At 36.9% G+C, this 24,918-nt stretch overlaps 1 gene segment (V, D, J or C); it reads left to right on the top strand.

Annotated features, from left to right (window-relative positions):
- The first annotated feature begins 7,667 nt into the window (after positions 1 to 7,667).
- Positions 7,668 to 24,918, top strand: part of LOC116876853 — a 32,117-nt gene continuing 14,866 nt past the window's right edge. The window contains 4 exon segments of the C gene segment in view: positions 7,668 to 7,763; positions 11,649 to 11,790; positions 15,103 to 15,153; positions 23,883 to 24,212. Coding sequence covers positions 7,668 to 7,763; positions 11,649 to 11,790; positions 15,103 to 15,153; positions 23,883 to 24,212 — 619 coding nt within the window.

Here is a 24,918-nt window from a genome sequence, read left to right as displayed (position 1 = left end):
CTCTCTCTTTCCAGTTAGTAGCCAAAATGCTACAACCAGAAATATCTTTATCTATATCCATAGTAGAAAAAAGGATAATTACTCAACGTTGTACCTACCAAAAAAAAAAAAAAAAGTGATTTATTGGTACCAAAAAAAAATGAATCAGCCTTTGGGTATCTGATGTATCAGATGTATTTGGTCTCTTAAAACATATGCTTAGAGGCAATATGATGAGAACAAGAAATAGGCAGCACTGAGACATCCTGTCCCCTCTACTGAAATTCTTTTTTACACTTCAGAGAACACAGTAGATGAAGCCAAGTGCAAATGTACAAAGTATTCCAGGAGCTCGACAGTCAGCCCCAGGAACCTCTCTTCAGTTCTGGACTCTCATCATTTCCACAGGACAACTTAGCCCCAGTCTCAGCCTCAGCCTCAGCCCCCACCCTGTGCTCCCTGACAGGTACCTCAGGCCTAAAATCAAGGGGAAAAGAAGCAGACAGCCACCAGCTGTGCCTTCAGGATGCCAGGCTTCCTGCTGCAACTTCCCATTGACCTGATTGCCTCCTGTGGAGAGCTTCTGCCTGGGGTTGTTGAAAAGTGCCTGAGGGTCAGGACATATCAGTTCTTTTCCTGAGATTTCCAGGGAATATCTATGGTTCAGGCTGCATGAGAAGGGGCTTGAAATGGAGGGAGGGCACAGGACTGAGGTCATAGACTTGACTATGAGGGCCAGGTGTGGTGCCAAATGAAGGAAGATAAAGATGAGTGCTCCCAAGTAAGACCTTTTTCTCTGTGTCTGTGACCTTCCCAGGGTCTGCACAAGCCTTGTCTCTAATGCAGCCTCCATACACACTTGCCGAATTGATCTGTGAATCAGTGAATCCCAGGAAGCATTACTGAGGAAGCACATTTAGAGTATTTCCTGTAATGAATCCTAAGCACGCATTCTGGTACATTGAGAGAAATATATAGACCCCTCTGTAAATACATTCATACTTATATACATATACGTATATATTCTTATTACATAGTGGTATACAATATATTATATATTAAAAGTACATATGGAAGAAATAAAATATCCTTTTTTAAAAAATATTTTATTTATTTATTTATTTATTTGACAGACAGAGATCACAAGTAGGCAGAGAGGCAGGCAGAGAGAGAGGAGGAAGCAGGCTCCCTGCTGAGCAGAGACCCCCCCCCCCAAGTGCAGAGCTTAATTCCAGGACTCTGGGATCATGACCTGAGCCAAAGGCAGAGGCCTTAACCCACTGAGCCACCCAGGTGCCCAGAAATAAAATATCTTATTTAAGATTGTGGGTTCTAGATATAGATCCTCTGGTACAAATTATTGCTCTGCCACTTACTCTTGTCAGACCTTTGATAAAATTACTGGTATGACCAAAGCCTCCATTTTTCATATGAAATATGGAACCAATAATAAAATCACCCACTTAGCAGGCTTTGTGAACCTTAAATGAGATAACGGAGCACTGTGTTCACCTTCCATGTAGAAAATGCCTTCAATATTGAAAGCTATTAAAGTTATGAAAAATAAAGAAAATAAAATCTCTATTTTTGAAAGTATTTAAAATAATAAATAAAAGATAAATTCTGCCTTCATTTACTTCCATGTTTGAAATAATTCAAGTTGAAAAAACACATTTTTCCATGAATGTGTCTGAAAAAACCATTTATGTCCCTTCTTGGCTCCTAGCATTTGAAACCCTTGTCTATGTCCAGGAAATACCACACCTTATGAATCTGAGTGAAAGAATGAATTTGTTCCCACTACAGGAAGGAAAAATGTCAGATACTGTTTCTCAGCCTTCCTTAAGCTATAGTCAGGTAGAAAGTGTGGGCTCCCCCAATTAGACATATTCACACAACCACTACCTCTTAATACAACACATGCACAGAGACACACATATGCACAAACACGCAGGACAGAAAGCAATGCAAATGCATTTGCACACTCATGCATGCACACACACAGACAGATACACACAGACATAAACACAAATACAGACACAGGGACTGTAAGGAAATGCCTAGCAGCCATGGTGGACCAGGAGACCTCTCTCCAGAGTGACCATGGGTGCCTTCCTTCTGTCTCCTAGTCCTTTTCATTCCCAGGATGAAGCTTCCTGCATAGGAAGAGTCAGTCCTCTTAGTTGTAGGCCATTGGCCTTCTGGTCTACTGTCCCCCACCTCCACAACATTCAACTACCCAGTATGGATCACTTCAGAAATGGTATTTATTGGAAAGGAGGGAAAATAGAACAGCTGCCTCAGGAGGAAAACTCAGCCATCCTGGCTTCGTCCTCTCTTTTCTCCTCAGGCAGGGTTCAAGCCAGAGTTCACATCAACTCCACATGGTATGTGACAGAGCCACACACAAGTTTTAGGCAGAACTGTTTCAAGTTTTAAGACATGCGTACATTTAGAGAAAACCATATGGAAAGCATAAAAGGCAAGCTAAAAAGCTTTGCTGAAGAAAAGATGAAGGAAAGCAGGAATATGGAAAATAAATGCATAAACATAAAGTACTAATAATATGTGACTGATTTTCAAGGATAGTACTTCAAAGGGATCACCAAAGATATTTCACATGAAAACTTGGTATAAATAATAATGGTTGACAGTATGAGGATATTGAATTTATGAAATGATAATAGTAGAAAACATATGTAATTATTATCAAAAGTTTACTGTATTTCAGAACCTGGACTAGCAGTTATTAGACTGAAAGGCTCTCAGTTATTTAATGTACACCAACTTCTGTGATAGGATTGCTATCACATCTATTTTCAGATGAGGATTTTTGAGGCAGAAAGAGATTAAGAAATTTGCAGAGATTCAGGCAGTCCTAAGTGACATGAAGAAATGCTTAAGTGATGTGGTGAGTTGCTCAGAATATGACGTGAACTGAAAGAAGAAGAATGCAAAACCCTGTGTATATTGCACCTGTGACTCATCAAGGAATTTGTAGCCCACAAAACAATATTTATGTCCATGTATCTGCAAAGAAGAAATCAAGAAATCCAGAGACCATAATGGAGAGAGGTTTTGCTCCTGGTGAGATGCTCAAGGGAATTTTTTATCTTCATCTTTGACTTTTTCTCTGTTTCATCAAGGATGATATTTAAACACACGTCCTACTTAGCAGCTTGTGAATTTCCTTGATTCAGTTGTCACTCCTCTGACCCTCGCTGTCCTGTTCTATGGAATGAAAACTTACAAGCATCCATATCATGTAATTGCTGTGAGGATGGAAAAGGTGAATGACATCTAGAATAAAACTTCAAGAATAAAAAATACTTGCTAAGTATTAGCTCATTTTTTAGAGGAGTGGGGAGAGGCAGAGGGAGAGAGAATCTTAAGCATGTTCCACACTCAGCACAAGCCCAATGTGTGGCTCAATCTTAAGACTTGAGATCTTACCAACTCAGCCAGCCAGGTGCCCTAAATATTTCCTCTTCTAAAAGTTAGTATTTATTAAACATGCAATATTTTAAAATATTATATTGAGAAAGTATGTTCATAAAATAGCTCCTGGCAAGTAGAACAATTCTCATTTCCACAGAAATCAAGATTCTTTCATAGTCCCTTCACATTTATGCCAACAGTTCTCCAGATACCACCAGTCTTATTTTGAGATGGGCATAGCAGCAAGAGGCCTACAAAACACAATGCCCTCATTCCCTACAAGTCTGCAGCCAGCACTAAAGGGCCAGCAATCGACCTCATCAACCACTTTTTTCATCCTCCCTACTTCAGGCCATGCCCTCCTGACACTAAGGCAGGAGGCATCCAGCCACCAGGTCCCCACTATCCTGCCTGCTTCTGTAGGACACAGTCTGGCAGATGGGGTATCATAGCTCTAAGTCTTCACTTTCTTCTTCCTCTGGGTTCCTGAGTCACACTCCTGGACCATTTCCATCTGGTTGAGAAGGCAAAGAAATTCTGTAATGTTTCTTATATTTATTAGAAGTTTGGGAAGCCTGGGTGGCTTAGTTGGTTAAGTGTCATCCTTCGTTTCAGGTCATGATGCCAATGTCGAAGAATTGAGCCCTATGTTGGGCTCCCTACTCAGCAGGGAATATGCTTCTCCCTTTCTCCCCTTCTCATACTCTCTCTCTGTGTCTCTCTCTCAAATAAATAAATAACATCTTTTAAAAGGGAGTTCATTGGAAATGCTCTTCTTTTATTTACAGTTCCATCAAAGATGGGACATTTCCACATATCCATTTCACAAAGGTAAAGAAAAAAAAGTTTAAGTAAAGAAATATATTGACATATATTGCAAGAAATCCAGAACGATTTTTGAAAAAGTAGTCATTCACTGGTAGGGGCAAAACACAATCAGGCTTTGGAGCATCGGATTTTTGAAAGGTCAATAAAAATCCCAACTCAAAGTCTTGTAAGTGGGAAGAGCAAAGTTGAGGTGAAATGTTTCTCAAATTTTTACTTCAATCCCTGCCATAAATTTCATAGAAAAAGAGGATGTTGTCATTTACTACTGTGCCAATGGTACTCACCACCGTAGAACTGTAGATCTTCTTGGGTCTGTACCATCCACATCCTTCCCTACAGCGGCAACCACAATCAGCCCACCGCTAGCGCCCCAGCCTGGTCTGAAACACTTCTGGAGCTTTCCAGGAAGCCATCTTGTATTATACTTGCACATATTTCCAGTTGACCTCAGGAGCTGTGCTTTCAAAGTGTTCTTGGAATGAAAGTCTTCTGTGGGGGCTGACAGCACACAGGCTGTACCATTGTCCATCATCTCAGCATCCAGAGACTGGTAAAGGAATCACAGGGAATCACTGTGTGCCATTATTATTGCATGTAAAAAAAATCCTTCTGTAACTTAATTATTATTGGTCCATTTTAAAACTAAAAAAAAATTAGAGCTTAATGAATTTAGGCTTAATGTTGAGCCAAAGGTATTAAGTTCATGCCTTCTGAACTGGAATTCACCAAAAGGTTTAAGGACTGCAATTCCTTAAATGAACACTAGAGGTCCAGTGGATTAGAATTGGAACAAGTTCCTTTTGTTGGGAGGTGTGGGGAGATTGGTGCCAGCATGATGTCATCACAACAGAGCTCAGAATTCATTGAGGTTGTTAAAGGGGCCACCATATTGGGCCACTGCTAATTCTCCCTGTGAAAGATGAGAGAGAACCTACCAAGAGCAGAAAAGTCTACCTGCATGTGTGTGGAGGGAGGTGTGTGGGGGGTGTGGGTATGGGTGGGTGTGTCCGAGTTCTCTCTCCATGTTCTCACATTTCAGCACATGTTACCCGTGTAACACAGATCACATAAATGTTCTGTTGCAGTTTTAGCAAGCACGTCTGACTCCTGAGGTAACTGAAGTACTAAGGGTTCAGTGACTTGTCCAGGTCACTCAGCTGGTACAGGATGAGGTGGCAGAGAAAGGGAGTGAACCAGATCAATTGGCTTCTCTTGATTATTGAACTAAACCACTTCACTGCAGGACAATATAAGGAACACTACATTGTCCCCGACAGCAAAGGCAGATTAATATAGAACATTGAGTGACACAAATCATTCCAATGTGTTATACCACAAATGAAGGACCTGAGGGATTAGCTGTCTTCAGAGAATAAGGAAAATGCCAATAAACCATAAATTGACTTTTCTATATAAAATGCCTGTCCTCATGATTCTGAGCAAGATTTCTGCAGTATGAGATTCCAGAGGAATGGTTGAGTGGGTGTGAGAATAATCCTGCCACACCCCCAAAAGATCCATTTACCAGGAAATTTCTTTCCAGATTGGGAGCCCACTTACACGAGGTTACAGGAAGCCCCAGACCTTCTCACATCTGGGACAGGTCAGGAACAACCCACGGAAATATCTAAGCCACCACTTCTTCTGAGAAACTTGAAGCAGCCCCATCCTTCAGCCCCTGACCTGAGGAGTTCTGTAATAGGAACCTCACTTCTTACCCTATCACAGGGGAGCCAGCCCAGCCAATGAGATGCCACAGCTGAAAGCATTCATTATCTTGTCTCCCAGGCCTACGAATTTTCCCCCAGGGACTTCAGTCTACAGAAGAAACTCAGGAAATTATTTATTGTTGCTTTTTTTCCATATAATTTTTTCATGGGAATTTCTCTTTCCTTGCAGTTGGCTTTGGGCAGCTAAAGTTGGAGCAACTCACAATATCAATCTCCAGAGCAAGAGATGAGTGTGCCCCTATATCTTGCAAGGTTACCATTGAGGACATTAACAAAGAAGTCATCTATCAGTACTGACTGAAGCAAGATCAGGGATAGAATATCTCACATTTGTCTCAACACATCTTACCTAGGGTCACTTAAGTGGGAAGAACAACAAACTTACACTTCAACCTTGAAAATAAATTTCCTAAGGAAACAAGATGAGGCTGTGTACTTCTGTGGCAGCTGGATTAGGACCCACAGCATCAGAGTTGACAAGAGAAGCTGCACAAGAACCATCTTCAGTCTGACCCACCCACATCCTTCTCAATATGGGCAACCACAGAGGCTGCACAGCTGGGGGCCCAGCTTGAGTCTCTCTCTTTCTGTTGTATTTTGAGGTTGGCAGGAAAACATCTTAGATTCTGTTCACAGGGTGAGCCCATATGAGGTTGACAATTATGTTACAAATGTAAGCAGTTTGCAGGACAATACAAGGAAATCCCACTAAATTAGGCTGTTAGGGAACCTGGAAAATACATAGTGAAAGGTACCAAGGAAAACCCATTTGTCTGATAATGCACAGTAGAGAGAGATTTCTAGTACCTAAATGATTCAAAATGAAGACAGTAAAGGCGTATCAAGACTACACAAGTATTTCTTAATATTACTTTCCAATTTTATTCATGGGCATTACAGTTTTTGGAGGTAGAATGATCTGTGAAACATAAAAATTCCATGCTTTTATTATCATTTTATGGCCATATTGAAGGAATCCACTGATTGTTATATCCCTAAGTAAATGGCAGGTATCTTAGCTATAGAAGATGCCAAGGCATAAATCCCATACCATAGAGGTAGAAGCAACACCTCACTCCACATTCAGGGTCAATACTAGGACAAAAGGAGCACTACTCCATTGGAACATGTCCTGAGTACATGAGGCACCTCCAACATGGTGGAAACACCTGTAAGAACTTCTTCTCCAGAATTCTGCAAGGAAAATAAAAATCCTGAATACAGATCAGATGATTAAAAAGGATAACATGTGTTCCTTTAATCTGTAAAGAAAAGATGGTGAAGGTCTTTCACAAATTACTAAGGTTAAAAATCATGGTTGAGAATAAAATTCTGTAGTTAGTAGATGGATGGTCTCCAGTTTTCAACATAGTGATACACACAAGTAATGTGTGAAATTACAAAACCTCCTCCCCATCTCCTTAGAGTCCACTTTCAAATGCAGAGGAAAGTTCTTTACTTCAGAAAAACTTGATACTTGTGGTAATTGGATATCTGACCACATAGTCACCATGCATACAGTTTACCTCTGGTTCCCTGAGATCATTACAACAGCTTCATTCTCTGAAGAATTCTCTTCTCCTTCTAAGAATCAGGTGGTGCTATCAAGGGCAGAATGAATTCCTGACCCAGCAGTGTTAGTACCTTCTCAAGGGCAAACTGAGAATCTTTGTGTTCCATACCCTGCCCATCATGATTCTTGACTGGGGTGGGTTCCAGGAGAACGAATCTGAGGGCCTAGGTTTCAACAAGGCCTCTCCTGTCTCCTACCACATCTACAGAAAAAAGGTAAGAAGACCCCCTGAAGGAAATATGGAGTCAGAAAATAATGAACTCTTTCAAGAAAGAAGTGAATGAAAAGAGGGATTAAGCTTCTCAGAGTATCTGTTTTGAATATTTTACACAGATTATTGTATTTAATCCTCAGAAGAGCAGTAGATGAATGTATTGAATTGCACATATGGGGAGATGGAGCCACTGTGACTTTTCAGCACAAGACAACCATGAAACGCTACAATAATGAATAGGAGTGAAAGGACAGCCTTATTTACGTGGCATTGAAGCGACAAGATACTATGTAGACATTGAAAACCTGTTTTTAGAAGAATTATGCGTGAAATTTAAAAATTTAGTGAGGGCCGGAGCAAGTTTCCTCAGATTTGGGCCTTTCTAAAGTGTGAAAGTTAAGCTCCAAGAGGCCCAGAACATGTCGCCCCAGGAGAGGACTTGATCAAGGTGGAGGGCAAAGGTGGAGTCAGTATTTTCAGCACTAATGCTGTCAATATTTTTTTTTTGTTTTTGCATTTAATAATGACATTATTTATATAAAAATGTAAAATATAGTTGTATATGTAACACTTAAAATGGTTATATATTTATATTTTCCCATCTAATACCATTACATCTCTAGAACTCCCTGAAAAAAAAAAAAAGAAAAGAAATGCAAAACTAAAAATCTACAATTAACCATAATGACAATAGTATTTACCATAGAAGAGGGGGTCTGCAAACTCTCCCCTGACAGGCAAGCCCCAGTTTTGTAAACATTTATTGAAACAAAGCCTAGACCTTGTGCTTAGGAATTGTCTGCAGCTGCTTTGCACTACAAAGGCAGAGTTGAGGAGTTGCAACAGAGACCAACAAAGCCTGAAATGTTGAGCATTTGGTCCTCTATTGAATATATTTATCAATCATTGCCCTAGAATAATATACTGTGAGTGACATTTATTTATATTTTGTTTCCCTATTTCTCAGTGTTTCCTCAATGACCATTTGTGACATATCCATCCTGCCCATACTTACTCTAGATAAATTGCTTAAAATATCATTGATTCATTTTCCTCACTTGAAAATAGAAAATATAATCATATTTAACTGAAGAAACTGTTTAGGGGGTAACTTAAATTATACACACAAACTTCTTCCAAGTGCCTGGGGCGTATCTAATGCTCACTGTATTCAGGGTTTACATTGCTAATGTGGGTTATTATGGCATATTTGAATGTAATATAGCAAAATATGAAACAAAACCTATAACCTACTCTTTTCTTTTTTTTATTTTTAGTAAAACAAATAGAACACCTGCTGACATTTATGGAATGCTTCCATGCCTATTCATTTCCTAACTGTCTATTACTGCTTTTGTGTTACAATGGTAGATGTGAGGACTCAGAACAGAGACCTTAGGCCAAAAAACTAAATAAAATACTTGTTATCTGACCCTGCAGAGAACATTTGACGACCCTTTCTGTGCAAGAAAGCGTGATGAAATGAATTTGTAACTATAACTAAAATTCAAGATGAAATAAGAGAAAATATTGACAAACTTTACTCCATGAAAATGAAAACAAAGTTTTCATGGCAAAAGGCACCATAAGTTAAGGGACAAATGACAAACCATGAGGAAATATTTACAACCTGTATATATAGCACGTAATGGTCAACTATCCTCAACTTAAAAATACATTTTAAAAATGGAGGTAAGACATTTAATATATCCTACAAGAAAATGGCAAAAGATATGAAAATGTTGTTTATGAAAAGAAATATACAAATAGCTCTTAAATTTATACAAAGTTGATAAAAGAATAAAAGTTTATAATTTGTTGACAAAGCTGTGAAAGAAAGCAGGCAATCATACATTTCTGGTAAGATGTAAAATACAACCATTTCGTTGGGGAATTTGGAAATATCAAACAAAAGGTCATAGGCATTTGCTCTTCAACCTAGCCAAAGTACTTTCAGAAATTCACTTTAAAGGCACAATCTTAACACTTTGAAAATATTATGCCAAAGGTATTCATTGGGTAACTGCAAAATGTGAAATTACATAAATATCCAGACATAGTAGGCTGCGTAAGTAAATGATGACTCATGCTCACAATGGAGGAATATACATTGTAAAATAGATGTAAGAGGCAAAATCAATTGTGTTTATTTACTAGCAATTCACACTTGGAAACTGAAATATTAAAAAAGTATCATTTATTATAGCCATAACTACAATATTAAAAAAAAACCTTTAGGATACATAGTGAAAATTTTTCTAAAAATATGAAGGATTTGTATGCTGAAACAATAAAAATTCAATGAGAGAGTTGAAGAACTAAATACATGGGGAGGTATACCATTTGCATAGATTGGAAGACTTAATATATATAAGATGTCAAAAGTTCTCCAAAGGGTAAGTAGATTCAGTGTAATCGCAATGAAAATCCAGGAGGACTTTTCATAGAAATCAATAAACTGGTTGCAAAATTGATACAGGTAGGTAAAGGGCATACCATTGCCAGACCAGTTTGGAAAAGAGTTTTAACACTACTATGAAACTTCAATGACAAGACAGCAGAGTATTAGTGAATTCATAGATACATAGCTAAGAGGAAAATAATTCAGAGGAAATGTGACACGTAAGTGCTTAACGAATTACTAACATATTACCAAGGTAATCCAATGAACAGAAAATAGATTTTTCAACAAATGATATTGGAACCATTGTTCATCTATGTGAAGAAAACAACAAAACAACAACAAATAAAAAGCAACTAAAAATCAATACTAACCACCCACTAATTAAGAATGTTTTATAGGTCATAAATGTATAACTTAAAACATGAAAGTTCTGGATGAAAATACAGAAGAAATTTTTTGTGACCTTGGGTTCGGCAAAGATTGCTCAATTAGGACACCAAAAACAAGTTCATAAAAGAAAGGTTTGAGAAACTGCATTCTTCAAATTTAACATTTCTCATCTTGCAAAACTAAAAAAAAAAAAAAAAAAAAAAAAAGGAAAATGGGAAATGTCAGGAAAATGGAAGGAAAAGCCATGTACTAGAAGAAAATATTTTCAAAAGAGAAATCAGGGATAAGACTAGTGTTCAGAGTACTAAGGGAAATGTCACAACTCATTAAGGAAATAAACCCAATTTAACAGTGGTAAAGACAAATAGTAGAATTTAGGCTAAAATCACCTGAAGTTACTTCTCTGAATTTTATTTTATTTTATTTTATTATTATTTATCTTTAAGAAAAATTTTCTGAGGAAAAATTTTTTAAATTTCAGAATATAAGACATTCTACAAAATGATAGCTCAATGTTCTTCGAGAAAAATAATCAATGTCATTAAAAACAAACAAGCAAAGTACAAGGAGAATAAAAAAGAGAGAGAGAGGCAGAGGAAGAGGGGGGCAATGCTGGACTTAATCACAGGACCCTGGGATCATGTCCTGAGCTGAAGACTTAACTGACTGAATCACCCAGGTACCCAGGCTTTTTGGACTTTTAATGGAAGGAAAATAGAAAAACAACAACAAACCAAAATATATGGCACAGGAACCACCTGAGTTCAGAGATGTAGAGAGGCGAAAATGGCACTGCTACAATTTTACAATAATATTCAAAAAAGTAGGAATGAAACTTAATAATTTATTTGAGTTGTTTAGGGAATTGAGGATGCAGGGTATATGAATTTTAGAAAAACTGGAGACAGACAGGCACTTGCAGGGAGCAACAGGAGGTGAGCCTTTTCCCACCTTGGAAAGATGTTGTCAAACACATACACTTGATCAGATGATTCAAGTAGAATTTGTTAATGCAATAATAAAAGCTCCATAGACTGGAGGAAGAGTGTGAACCTTAGGAATATATAAGGGGTATTTTTGTGTCTTCTCCAGAACCCCAGAAAATTCTTACATGGAAGATCAGGGACAATCCAGAGAAAGCTTCCCTTGGTGCTGCAGGAGGGGAACAAGAGCTGCGATCCATCCAGACCTAATCTACCCACCATAGAAAAAAGTGACTTCATTGCAGAGGAAGGTCCTGGTGGAATCCCATGGCAGTTGAAGGAAGGCAGAGGAGGCAACCACTGAAACTTTGCCCAGAAAATCTCCCCTCTGTCCAAAAGTAACACGTTTTCATCTGCTCAAGGATGGGCATCCAACCACAGCTTGAAGTTGGTGGGAACTTCCTACATCTGGGGGAGGGAGACAAGGATTGAAAATGTACCACCTCTGGAAAAGAGGCAGGAATACTTGCGAAGGCCATGTCTTTAAGACCCAGTTTCACCATATCTGCTTAAAATTGGGACTTAGTAAAAATACCAGAGAATGTCTGCTTCCCTGACCTTTCACCACCACATTAGCAAACCTTGAGCAAAAGTCACAGTGGGACAGAGCTCAGAGAGCTTCGAGAAAAAGACTCTTTCTGGGGAGCAGAACAAGGAGAGGACTCAAAGACAGGTGAAGAGACAAAGACAAAATACAACTAGAGGACTTTTAGGTGTCTGGACTCTGATAAGAACAAATTCAAACCCTCATAACATAACAACAACAAACTTCAAATCCAGCCTACTCCTGACTACTTAAGCCTAAGTGACCCAAAGTCACTTTATTTTTCTCCTTACTTCTGTGGGGCTAGGTTGGCTTTTGGACATGTGAATTTTTTCTATTTCTCCATCTATAAGTAGTTTCCCGGGAAGGAAGCCATCCCAGTGTGTACAATATTATACAATGAATGAATGAATGAATGAATGATGGAAATTACAAAGCCTTTTGAGTGATAGAGAACTTGTTTGAATTCTTGCTGAACCACTTAACTGCCACAATCCAGGGATGTTTTTCAGTCTTTCTCATGGGGGTGTCCGGGACTGAAGAATGTTACATACAGGACAGGTCTAGCGTGGGGTGATTACATCACAGGGTCCTTTCCCATTACAAGGGAACTGCTTCACTGACCCAGCTCAGCTAACACAGGAACTCAGGGTCTCTTTAAATGTCACAACTTACATTGTCCTCCAAACAACAGTAAATAAAGTGTGCTTTCTTTTGAAAAGGGAAGAATTGTGAATAGGAAGAGAGTCCAGGACAGGAAAACAAAGGATTTTTTTCCTCCACGATTTTTCTTACCCACAACAGAGTGTTGTCACATCATAACACCTAAAGTAATAACTATAATAATTGTTCAAATTCTTCCAAATTTGTGAATTTTCTTCAGACTACTGATCTATAAAATGTATAAAGTTGTGTTAAAGTTCATTTTATAAAGTATGTAAAATGCATAAAGTCCTGCAACAAGTTGTGGGATTATTATGTCATTGTTATTATATACAGTAATAGGTCTTCTCTTCCCTTTTTCTGATAGCCTTATACTTCTCCATACTCTTACCAAATATGGTGAGAAAGCCATAACTCAAAGAGAAAAAGAGTTCAAGGATAGGTCGGTTTGAAGTAAAACCTAAAGGAAAAAAGTGGAAGTGCTGTCCCCAAAAGGAAGATAACATTGAGTTATTGTAACTGGGGTGTTTTGGTGCAGTCACCTGGGATCTGAGAGTTTTCTATGCCAGGAACATAGTAAAATGCCACTGAGACATATCTTACTGTGAAGGTCTTTCATTGGTTTTAAAACAAAACTTCCTCCCCAGTCCTGGCCTCTGAAGAACAAGTTTGCTACCACCTCCCCAGTCCTGATGCATGCCCATCTTGGAGAAAATTCTGACTACTCCAGGGCAACGCCAACCCCATGAATGGACATGTGTCTCCAGCTGGATTTGTAGGTTGACTGCACTCCTGTCTCTTTGGTTCACTGTTTTCATGTCCACTGTCAATTTATGCAATCGCCTCTGATTTCTCTCCTTTGCTTTTCAACTGAAGATCGCAAAACGAGAATTTCTCAGGATCAAGTCTCCTTTGCCAGAACAGGAGACAGAAGCATGCACATAAGATGCAGGCTCTCTAGGGTCCTTGGAGAGCCCATTCGGCAGTGGTACCAATAAAAAGGAGAACTGCTGGAATGAATCCTGGATAGCTCATCCAGGATTATGAATGACACAAGCCCATCTCCTGCTTGGGTTCAGATAAGAGTTTTTTCCTTGATAACCCTTAAGGTCATTAAGTCTCAGGAAGTCTCTCCCCCACCCCCCAGCTATTGTGCGTGCTGGGATCTTGAAATGTCACAGAGTCAGAAGGGATCTGTAAGGAAACCTTCTCCATTACTAACCCTCAACTCCTTTCTCACTTGAGCAGCCACAGCAGACCCTTTCCGGCTCTTAATCACAGCTTCATAAGCTGTTGGAACAGGAAGGGCCTTTTGCACATACGTAGCTTTATGCTCACACAGCAGATGGGATGTGGGAAACCAGGAAGGGCAAATGCCTTGTCCAAAGCTAGTTATCCACAGAGGAAAGGTCGCAGGTATATTTCCAAAGATCACAGAATGGCTTCCAAGAGGCTTCTTCTTTCGATATAACAGAGGGTTTGTTTTCCAATTTGAGTTTTAATAAAGAATCTGTTTTTCTGTGGGAGATAGAATTCTACAATTTTTTCCCCTTTATTCCAGGAAAATATTATCATCACAGAAAGTATTTTCTCCTTTTGCTTTCCCTGGTGAAGATTTGTGTTGCTGAATGGTAAAAGTGGCTTACTAAAAATGGAGACCATTGTCCACATTTCTCAAGTAAATTTCTATTGGCATGTTAACTTTTTCAGTTAGTGAAGCCTGTCCCCTTCAGAAATATAACCATAAACTGCTGACACAATAGGCTGGTGTTTGTGAGAACAGAAGAGGTTTCCGTTGATGCATCTCTGAGCAGTTTCACACATTTGAACACCTGGAAATCAAAACCTCTTAATTCTCCGAACACTGTTTCTGGTAATTTAGAAAAGCCATTGGTTGACCACTTGGTCCTGATCTTTCTTATCTTTTTCTTTCTTTCTTTCTTCCTTTCTTATTTCACTTTCTTTCTCTTTCCCTCCCCTTCTTTCCCTCCCTCCCTCTCATTCTCTCTTCCTTCCTTCCTTCCTTTCTTCCTTTCTCTCTCTCTCTTTCTTTCTCTCTCTCCCTTCCTCCCTCCCTCCCTCCCTTTCTCTTTCTTTTTATTTGCTTTCTTCATTTCTATTTTCTGTCAGCATTTTCCATGATTGTTTCCTCCATCAAAGCAGACATTTAGATTATTTAATCTGAGGAAAACTTATAAAATATCAGATGCCATGAAGCCTATATTCAAGAAGTTTTAATGACCTCAAAAGACCAAACTGCCAGTACAAGGTTTCTACCTGCTGGCCTTGACATGAACCTCAGGAGAAGGCTTACGTTTCTGTAGAAGCTCTAACCAGTGTGGTAACCGTTAACCAGGCTGGATCAAGATATTTGTAGAAGGAACTAAGCTTTTAATAACTTCTCCTGGTAAGTACCTCTGTTATTTTTAGGTACTCTGAATGGAAAACTGATAGGTGCTTTTTAGAAAAAACATGTAGAATCAACTTAGCACTTAGTAATTTTGCAGCTAAAACATGTTTCCATATATAGCGACAAAACTTGTCACTATATATGGAAATAAAACTACTTTGTGAATGGTTAATTTACTTTCTTGCTTGCAAGCATATTGAAATTCTACTTGTAGAAAATATACACAAAACTATAGATGCAGGCTTGAAATTAAAATGTTTCTGAGACCATGCCTGTGACATATTTGTGTAAGTTATTTCTTCAAGATGTTTTTCATGTAGGTGGCCTTTTAAGTGAGACACTCTTTGATGAAGTACCTATAGTCTTAATAGTGCTCCTTTCTTAATGAATAGTGTTCCTTTCTCTAATAATCTGCAACCTATATGATTGGTTTTGATCTCATCTTTAAGAGCAGAGCAAAAAATTTAACTCTTCCAGAGTATAATTATAGAACATCAATAAATCAACATAATGTTATTACTCTAGTTTCTTAGTGGGTAGGCTGAATTTAGTCAAATCTGTGCTCTCGTGGCTTTTGTAATATTGCTTAGAGATGGTCCACTTTAATGGAATTTGTGAGCTCAGAAAACCATTTCATCTCCAGAGTCCATGAAAAGAAGCTGTCAGCATGGTTTTACATCCTTGTTTGTTCATTTCTTGAAGACAGTTTCTATGCTTGATGCTAGAGATGTGTCTTGATGCACAAGACACAGTGGCAACACTCAAAAAGCTTGTAGCCTAGTGGATAAGTATTCTAGATTGCAACTTGTTGGAGCCCCATGTATTTTGGCCTGTGATTGCCAGACACATAAAATGTTGGACTCAGAAGCTCCTTTGCTTTCTTAATTTATATAATAAATACTTATTGCTTATAAAACCTACATATTTTTAGTGGAAAATTTGATTAAGTTGCCCCAAACCATCCAATTAAAGACAATAATACTATTAACTAATATTTATTGAGACTCAGACACCATACTGCCTTGTTTCTGTGCCTTGTCTCAATCCTTAAGAGAATTATACAGGGGATCTTCTTATTCCAATTTCACTGATGGGAAACTGAGGCTTAGAGAGTCAGTTATTTGCCTACATTCACATCACTAGTTACTATGGCAAAGTTTGGGACCCGATAGATACTTGTTTGTTCCTTACTGCATGGTCTAACCATTATATGCTATGAGAAACATTAAGCCATAAATGTATTCTGAATAGATAGTCTTTTGTACTCTGACCTTTTAAATAGACTATGCAGTTGAATGTGGAATAGTGATAGCTCAAAATTTGTATGACTCCTCATGCATAAAACAATGCTTCTGTTTCTAATCATGGCATTAAAATTGCTTCACTTCCTCCCAAGACATCAAGTAAGTCATGTTGAATATGCAGTTATTAAATTCTCACAATGTGATGCTTAGGGTATTTTTATAAAGGGACAAGTCCTTTTGACACTATTCCTTTCAATCTTTCTGCATGGGCATCAAATCTGCTTGGACTATGGAAGCTGGCAGAAGAACAGGAGCAGTTGGACTGTATGCAGGACTCAGCTGCAGAACTCAGAGCTGTCTTTGCCCTCCTGCTGGGACAGCGGCAAAAAGACCAAACCGAATTAAGATCTGATGAGCAGCTCAGGGTTTTAAATCAATATCCTGGAACTTGTTAGGGCAATCTGTAGTTCAAAGAACAGTCTTTCAGCAATAAATGGGTTAATATTTCTCACTCTTTAATAACTCATCTGTTCTTGTATCAGCGAAGGCTAAATTCTGGAAAGAATTTAATTTATAATCAAGCCAAATAACCACTCCTCAGTGTGTAGAGATTATATATATATATATATATTTATGTAAAATATTTAATATTCATATATTAAATTTTAAATATTAACTTAAAATTATTTAATTTTAAAATATTTATTTCTTAATATTATTTCTATCTTTATTCTTGTTAAAAATCACAGAAATAGTAACTATAAATTACACTCTAGGAAAAGAACTGATATGATACATGAAAACGTTTTAAGAAAAAATATTTAGAAGTTTCAGGAACATGGTGACTAAAGGTAAAATCAGACTCTCCAATGTGTGTGATTGAGATGGAAAAGACAGACGCAAGCTGTCCAGGCAGAAGAGGGGTCAGGTCATCCATTCTTTACTATGTTCATATGTAATGTGAGTTTGCTTGAGATTCATCTTTATTTAATGTTAGCAGGTATATATATATATATATATATATATATATATATATATGAATATTGAAAGAATACAGGCACATTTTAAAGGAGGCACACAGGAAGTTTTCTGTAAAAGCTTTTCAGACAGTGTACTTGGAGTAGCTCGTGGTACAAAAAAGTGTTTGGTCCTGGTACATTGCTTAGGGTTACAGGTAAGATATTTTTAAATTCTTCCCTATAAGGTAGGGAGAGGACATAGGTGATGTGGGTGGGAGGTAGGGAGCAGCAGGCTAGGTGCTAGTGCTGGCTCAGAGTTCTAGGATTTGTCCGAGTTTGGTCATAAATAACAGTGGGTTACTAGGAGAGGTTGTTGATTCTGTCCCAGTCTTGGTGGTAGATGTGCCTGATCTAGCTTGGAGGACATTAACAAGGAGCTAACTAGCTAGAGCATCTGGAGTTCCTAAGTGGTAGAGCCGTTAATCCCTTAGGGATTTCTGTGTTGACAGATTTGTAAAGAAATTTGTGTATCTTATTTATTAGATTCGAAAAATAACCAAAGGAAAGGAATGAACAAAAATTGATAAACTTGCATTTTTGTCTGAAGGCAATTCATATCAGGTATCGACATATTTAACTGCACAAACATATCCAAGAATGTCATAAGCTAGGTTTGGTTTTTCCAAATTCAGCCTAGAAATTTTTTCATCCTTCATTAGACTTAGAAATAAAATTTTGCCTGGATGAAGAAGAACATCTTACATGGATGTTTCTACCCTACAGTTTCTAGTTGATTAAGTGTTTCCAAAGAATTTTCATAGGGCTAGTGAAACTTTGGAAAAATGAAAGGAATGATATATTCTGGCGTTTTTCGTGTTGTCCTCATAGGCACATGTGAATCCACAAATTGAAAAGCAACTTTCTAGTCCTGTTTTTTTCCCAATTGACTGCAATATAAACTTTACAATCTAATTAAATAATGGTGACACAGAGGTAATTCAGAAGGTCCTAAAAACTCTTTTTTGGGGAGATTGTGGTGCAGAGAAAAATGTGGACTGTGAGTCAGGATCTATCACTTTCTATATAATCATTCTTCAGCAAATAAATTTAGATTTATTGATTATCACTTTCTTAAAGTTATAAAGTTATAAAAATATACACCCATTAGGGAAAAATTGGAAAAGAGAAAAAAATAAAGTGTTAGAGATTTATAATGACACATATTCTGTTAACATTTGCTATATTACCATCCATTCTGCCAATGTAGCCACCATCTCAAGTAGATGTTGTGGAACTAAATGAAATTAAATATGAAAATATCTATTGCATAAGTTGGGACATGATTCATCATTACAAAAGTCAATCCTACAAATTCCAATTATCACCCAGTGGAGTTCTTCTTAAATCAGGAGTATAGAAAAATGTATTAATTTTTATCTAGTCCACAGGACACTTTAGAACAATTGGACAGTATTTGCAGAATACTTTCAATTTCTAAGACTCATTGTTGCATGTTTCTAAAAATAAGCAGAATGTAGTAAGCAATACCTCATATATTGTTAGCCTAACCTAAGCTGATCTCTCCCTTTCCAGTGGAAATGTCTGGATGTAAACAAGGGAGAGGTTTTATAATCGAATATATAAAATTATACTAATGTACATAAAAATCAAATACTCACTTTTTTCATAAAATGTTGTATTTTTTATTTATTTGAGAGACAGAGCATGCACACATGAGAGAGAGACACAGAGAAAGAGAAAGCACACAGGAGCTGGGGAGCAAGAAGACAGAGAAGGAGAAGCAGACTCCCACTGATCAGGCATTCCAAGGAAAGGTGTTCTATCCCAGGACTCTGGGGTCATGACCTTGGTAATGACACTTAACAGACAGAGACACCCAGGCATCCCTCAAGTATTCACTTTAAATAGTTTATATCTTCATTGGATTATGCCTATAAATTAAAATTATATTATTACAAATATCACCTGAGAAATACTGCTTTTTGTGCCTCAAATTTCTATAAAAATTGTGTTCAGATTCTTCACATGCTTCTAAAATGTATACATTAGAACAAATTTCTGAGTCATCTTAGGGTCGGAATGTAAGTTTGGGGATACCTTTATGAGGAGAGCATTGGATATTTAATTGAAAGAAATTTATCCACTTAGAAAATAAAAGGATTTTTTTTCATTTATTTTGTCATTATGTATATGTACAATGTAAGCATATAGTTTAGAGTCCCAGGTATATTTAGTCCCAGGTAATATTTACCAAATCCCTATGAAACTTCTTAATTTTTTTTTTTTTTTTTTTTTTTTTTTTTTACTGGTACTACCTCTAAACTAGTTTTGAGGTTTTTTTTTTAAGGTTGATATCATGTCCAAATACATTGTTTAATCAAAGTAGAGTATTAGAAGACCATTTTTTAAAATGAGAAGTTGCCTAAACTGAAACACAAGGCAACCTCTGTTTTATGAGGTATAATTTTGGGGATGAAAGCTTCCTCTTATGCTCTGGCATTTCGGTGTGTTTGAATTCTGAATGTTTTGTATTTATATCACAGAGTGGGATTTGCAAATATCTTCTCCCATTTTTCTTTTTTTTTTTTTATTATTACGATAGTCACCATACAGTACATCATTAGTTTTTGATGTAGTGTCTCCCCTTTTTCATGTTGACTTCAAGGTAGACCTCACTAAATTATCAAGCTCCGGGCAGAAACAGAAACAATCTCTAATATACAAACTATGTCTCATTTATTTATACTGCCTATTTACAAAATCTGTTTGAGAAGGCCTAAAATAAAATATGCAAGTACAGTTCGGCAATGAAATAAAAATAGAAGATCAAAAGCATTAAGGGAAGTAGAAGAAAAAAGGCCTGTGCTTATCTAGTACAAAGCGTAGGGTACAATTTTATGTTCAAAGGTAGGAGAAACATGTATTAGAGTACATACTTTTTATTAACTGAAAAAAAACGAAACACACCAAATTTTCACACATGTTGTTTTCCCCACCACAAAATGAGAAAAAAAGACTTCAGTGCATGAGTCCTTTAGGAAGAATGCAAAATCAAAGAGTGGGCATTTCCTTCCATATACATTTTACAAAATGGAAGAAATGATCTTTAACAAATGCATTTCTTGCTCCCACTACATCTTTACTGTGGGCATCATGACATTTAATGTCATTCACAGATGGTGACCTTCAGTAGACCTGGTCAGGCAGGTGCCAGTCTAGCAATCTAACATGACATAAGTCCAATTGTTATCCCCAAATACTGCATTCCTATTAGTAAGGGAAAGTTTGGCCCCATAAGAATAAAATGTCATGTTGGAGTAACAATAATCACAAACAAATTGCTAATAATTATGGTAATGTTAATTATAATTATAGTGTCTCATTTTCGTAGCATGTTTAGATGTGGAAATCTTAAGAGAGATTTTTATATCAATCCTTCTGGTAAAGGTCGGCATAGACTACACTGTGCAAACACTGTTAAAGCATCCGACCTTGTGTCCAAATGGACTTGCATGAAGTGCTCATGCAGAACATGTGTAATTGTCTTGAAAGAATTTGACTCAGGAACAAAGTTGATCAGATAACTTGTGCGAGTTGACACATTGTCTCTTCTGATGGTGAAAGGGTATTGTCAGACAGTCTGGATGTTGGACTCAGACCCACCTGAGCTCCAGCTCCACCACTTGTTGCTTTTGTGAACTTGGGTGATTATTTTCTGGTCTCAGCTTCCTAATCCAAAAGATGGGATAACAGGATGTATGAGCAGGGGCATATGAAAATTAAATGAGAGACTGTAAATAAGGTACTTGGCACATAACACATAACAGGTACTGCATACACATTGCCTCATTTCAAACCTAGAGGGAGAATTGTATCCAGTAGGGAGAGTGGTTTGTAACCAGTCGTACTGACAGAGCCGAAATTCTCCAGACCATTTGGCTCTACTTCTAACCACTCTAGTGGAAAATTACCTTACTGTCCACTGATACACAAAAAACCTGAATTTAGAGGTATTTGCTTAATGGACATAAGCATTTCCTCACTTGGCATAAAAATGAAATTCGAATTTGTTTTTTTTTTTATTTTTAGGTTGTTGTAGCTACATAAATTTTAATCCTTTATCTTAAGATATCATGTCTAACACAAATGTTTGCTTCATACTGGTATTTAGTAGAAAAACAATTAAAATTTTAAATTTTATTTAGAAAATACTTAGGAATATATTTAGAAATACAGTTACTACTTTTTTTTATTACTTTTAAATATACTTAGAAATGTCATCAATTTGAAAGTCATATTTACATAAGAGATAGCTTTAAGTATTTTTTAATAAAATGAGAAGAATAAAATAGAGGAACTTTGAATTAGTATTAATATGCAGATTCAAAGTACCATACTTAATTGAAAATGTCATTGCATTTGGTTAATTTAGATATAATTCATACAGCTTTATAGTCATCAAATATATAAACTCAGTCAATTTTCCTGAAAATTTTTCTGATTATGAATAATATAAATGTATTAGACAAAATTATTTATTTTTAAACCGGCTTCTATTTTGTAAATCAATGAAATGATTGTGGTCATAAAAAACACTGTTAATACGTTTAACAAAGAATAGGGAGGGGCACCTGGGTGGCTCTTCTATAAAGCAACTAGTCAGGATCTCATGGTAGTTGAATTGAGCCCTGAGTTCTGTGTTGGACTCCAGGTTGAGTGTCGAGCCTGCTCAGGATTCCCACTCCCCTTCTTCTTCTGCCTCTCCCCCGCCAATCTCTCTTTCTCGCTCTCTAAAATAAATAAATAAAATCCTAAAAAGAGGAATGTTGAAAAAAATACTTAATAGAAATTCCATAAAACATAGGCACAAACCATAAAAAATGAAGAATATTACTAAATGCTCAGTTAACTAGCACATTGAAAAAGTTATGGAAGTTCAAGATACCTTTTATCCTGAAAAGATGAAACCCCAGGACCTTAGATAAAGAAAAGTGACAGGAGGTAGGTATAATGTCTTACCATCCAGATTTTCCCAAGCTCGTGATTGGATTATCAAGTTCTTTACTATGATGAATCAGAAGTATTCCTAACAGAAACCAAACTTCGTAAGATGAAAATTAGATTCTTTAATGTATTGAGTAGAGGCAAAAATTATGGGAATACCAAGTACTTTGAAAAATAAATCTTGCTTTATATAACATGCTTTTAAAATTAAAACCCAAAATATGGTTGGGGAAAAATACAATTTCTTCTATTATAATAAACAAAATACTATTTGTACTATAAGGAAGATGTACAAAATGAAAACAATTGCATTATGATCTAATACCTATTTACAGCATGAATTAAAAAACTCATCATTGTTTGTTTACTCATTTACTATAAAAATCGGGAGCTCTGGTGCAAAGGCAAAAATTCTAAAGAATTTTTTTTCCTTTCTTCTCAAAGGAGAAATCCTAGTTTTTCTTAGGAAATGGCCATGAAATTATTATTCTAACTCCAAACTACTGGAAAGAAAAAATAATAAAGCATTTGTTTCAATTTGAACTCAAATTGGGGAGAGTACTACTATTTGTAATTTGAATCATTAATTAACAATAAATGTATAACCAAAGAATATCCCAGTGTTCAAATGATATGCCCTTGAGAACCATGACGTTTCATTATATAATTTGACATTATATTTACAAGAAACTCTGACCAGAGCTGTTAACATTATATCATTATATCTGACTTTATTCAGCAGGTGAAATGAAAGAAAATTGAGGGGTACTACAATAAGCTCAGCAGTCTTAGAGGGCAGATTCAGATTTGGAGGGAAATGCTAAGAGTCAAAATGTGGTGTCTTCTCAGTAATGCTTCAACCTCAAATGAAATTCCAATATAAAATCAAGCTTTTAGTGAACATTTCCTGAAGCAAAACAAAATTCTGACCATTACATTAATTGATTAGGTTACTCTAAGAACCTTTCTGAAAATAATCAATATTTTTTTTTAAATAGAAGTTTTGGATATATGACCATTTGGTTTCTAAATTTCAGGCATTGTAAATTATTTGGAGGTGCAGCATTAAACATTGTCCTACTCAAAATCCCGCAGTGGTTCAGATATGAGAACAAGATGTTCTGTAAAATCAGAAATCAAGGACAAGAACTCTAGTATTCAGAAATGGGCTTGGAACCCATAGTTGTAACTAAAAAGGTAACTTGATAGATTTCTTCAAACAAGTGACTGTGTATTGTTTAAAAATATTCTGTGTTTTGATCTAGGCTCTTTCACTTAATGTCTGTGACTTTGTCAAGTTACATAACCTCTAGAACCTCTTTTCCCATGGAAACTAAGAAAATAAGCACCTCATAACCCTCTGTGGATGAAAAGCTACAGTAAGCATTAATTCTATAGCAACTTTCCTCCCCTTTACTATGTGCTGGTTGTTTCCAAACCACACAATGTTTGTGTTTCTCTAGTTATGTTCTAATTGTTTTTGCATTTTCTTCAACAGATAAAAGTCCTGATGAAGATATTTCTCCCAAGCCCACAGTTTTTCTTCCTTCATTTGCTGAAGTAAAAGTCCATAAGGCTGGAACATATCTTTGTCTTCTTGAGGATTTTTTCCCTGATGTTATCAAGGTATATTGGCAAGAAAAGGATGACAAAACAATTCTGAAATCTCAGCAGGGAGACACCATGAAGACTAAGGACACATACATGAAATTCAGCTGGCTGACAGTGACTGGAGCATCAATGGATAAAGAACACAAATGTATCATCAACCACCAAAGGAATAACAGAGAAGTTGTTCAAGAGATTCTTTTTCCTTCAATTAACAAAGGTATGTGCACATAAAAATGAATATAACCACACAGAACACTTTGTTTCAAAGGGAAAGCCCTACCTTTTCTGTCAAGTATTTTTTTAAAAGATTTTATTTATTTATTTGACAGACAGAGATCATAAGTAGGCAGAGAGGCAGGCAGAGAGAGAGGAGGAAGGGAAGCAGGCTCCCCGCCGAGCAGAGAGCCCGATGCGGGGCTTGATCCCAGGACTCTGGGATCATGCCCTGAGCCTAAGGCAGAGGCTTTAACCCACAGAGCCACCTAGGTGCCCCTTTTCTGTCAAGTATTAATGAAAACAAGTAAATATAATATTTTCTCTAATGTTGTTTTCTTTAACAATGGCATAAATGTCCTGCTATTTCCCAATGGAATTCAAATAGTATGGGCTTTGAAGGCACCCAGATACCAGTCAGTTGAGCACCTGACTCCTCATTTATTCAGCTCAGGTCATGATCTCAGGCTCTTGAGATCAAGATGGCCATTGGGCTCCATGCTCAGCCCAGAGTCTGCTGGAGTTTCTTTCTGTCTGCCTCTTCTCTCCATGTTCTCTCTTTCTCAAAATAAATAATGAATCTTTAAAAAAAAATAGTATGGCCTATGGAACATACAGAGAAAAAAAGAAAGACAAACTCACTTAGCCTTTCTCACATCAGTTTCATCATCCAAAATATTATTGTCATAGTGATATAGTTTCTACTTATT

Source organism: Lontra canadensis, unplaced genomic scaffold (genome assembly GCF_010015895.1).
Source record: "Lontra canadensis isolate GAN:19392208 unplaced genomic scaffold, GSC_riverotter_1.0 scaffold48, whole genome shotgun sequence".
Classification (NCBI taxonomy): domain Eukaryota; kingdom Metazoa; phylum Chordata; class Mammalia; order Carnivora; family Mustelidae; genus Lontra; species Lontra canadensis.
Note: the sequence above shows the minus strand (reverse complement) of the source record. Positions and strands in the feature narration are given on the sequence as shown.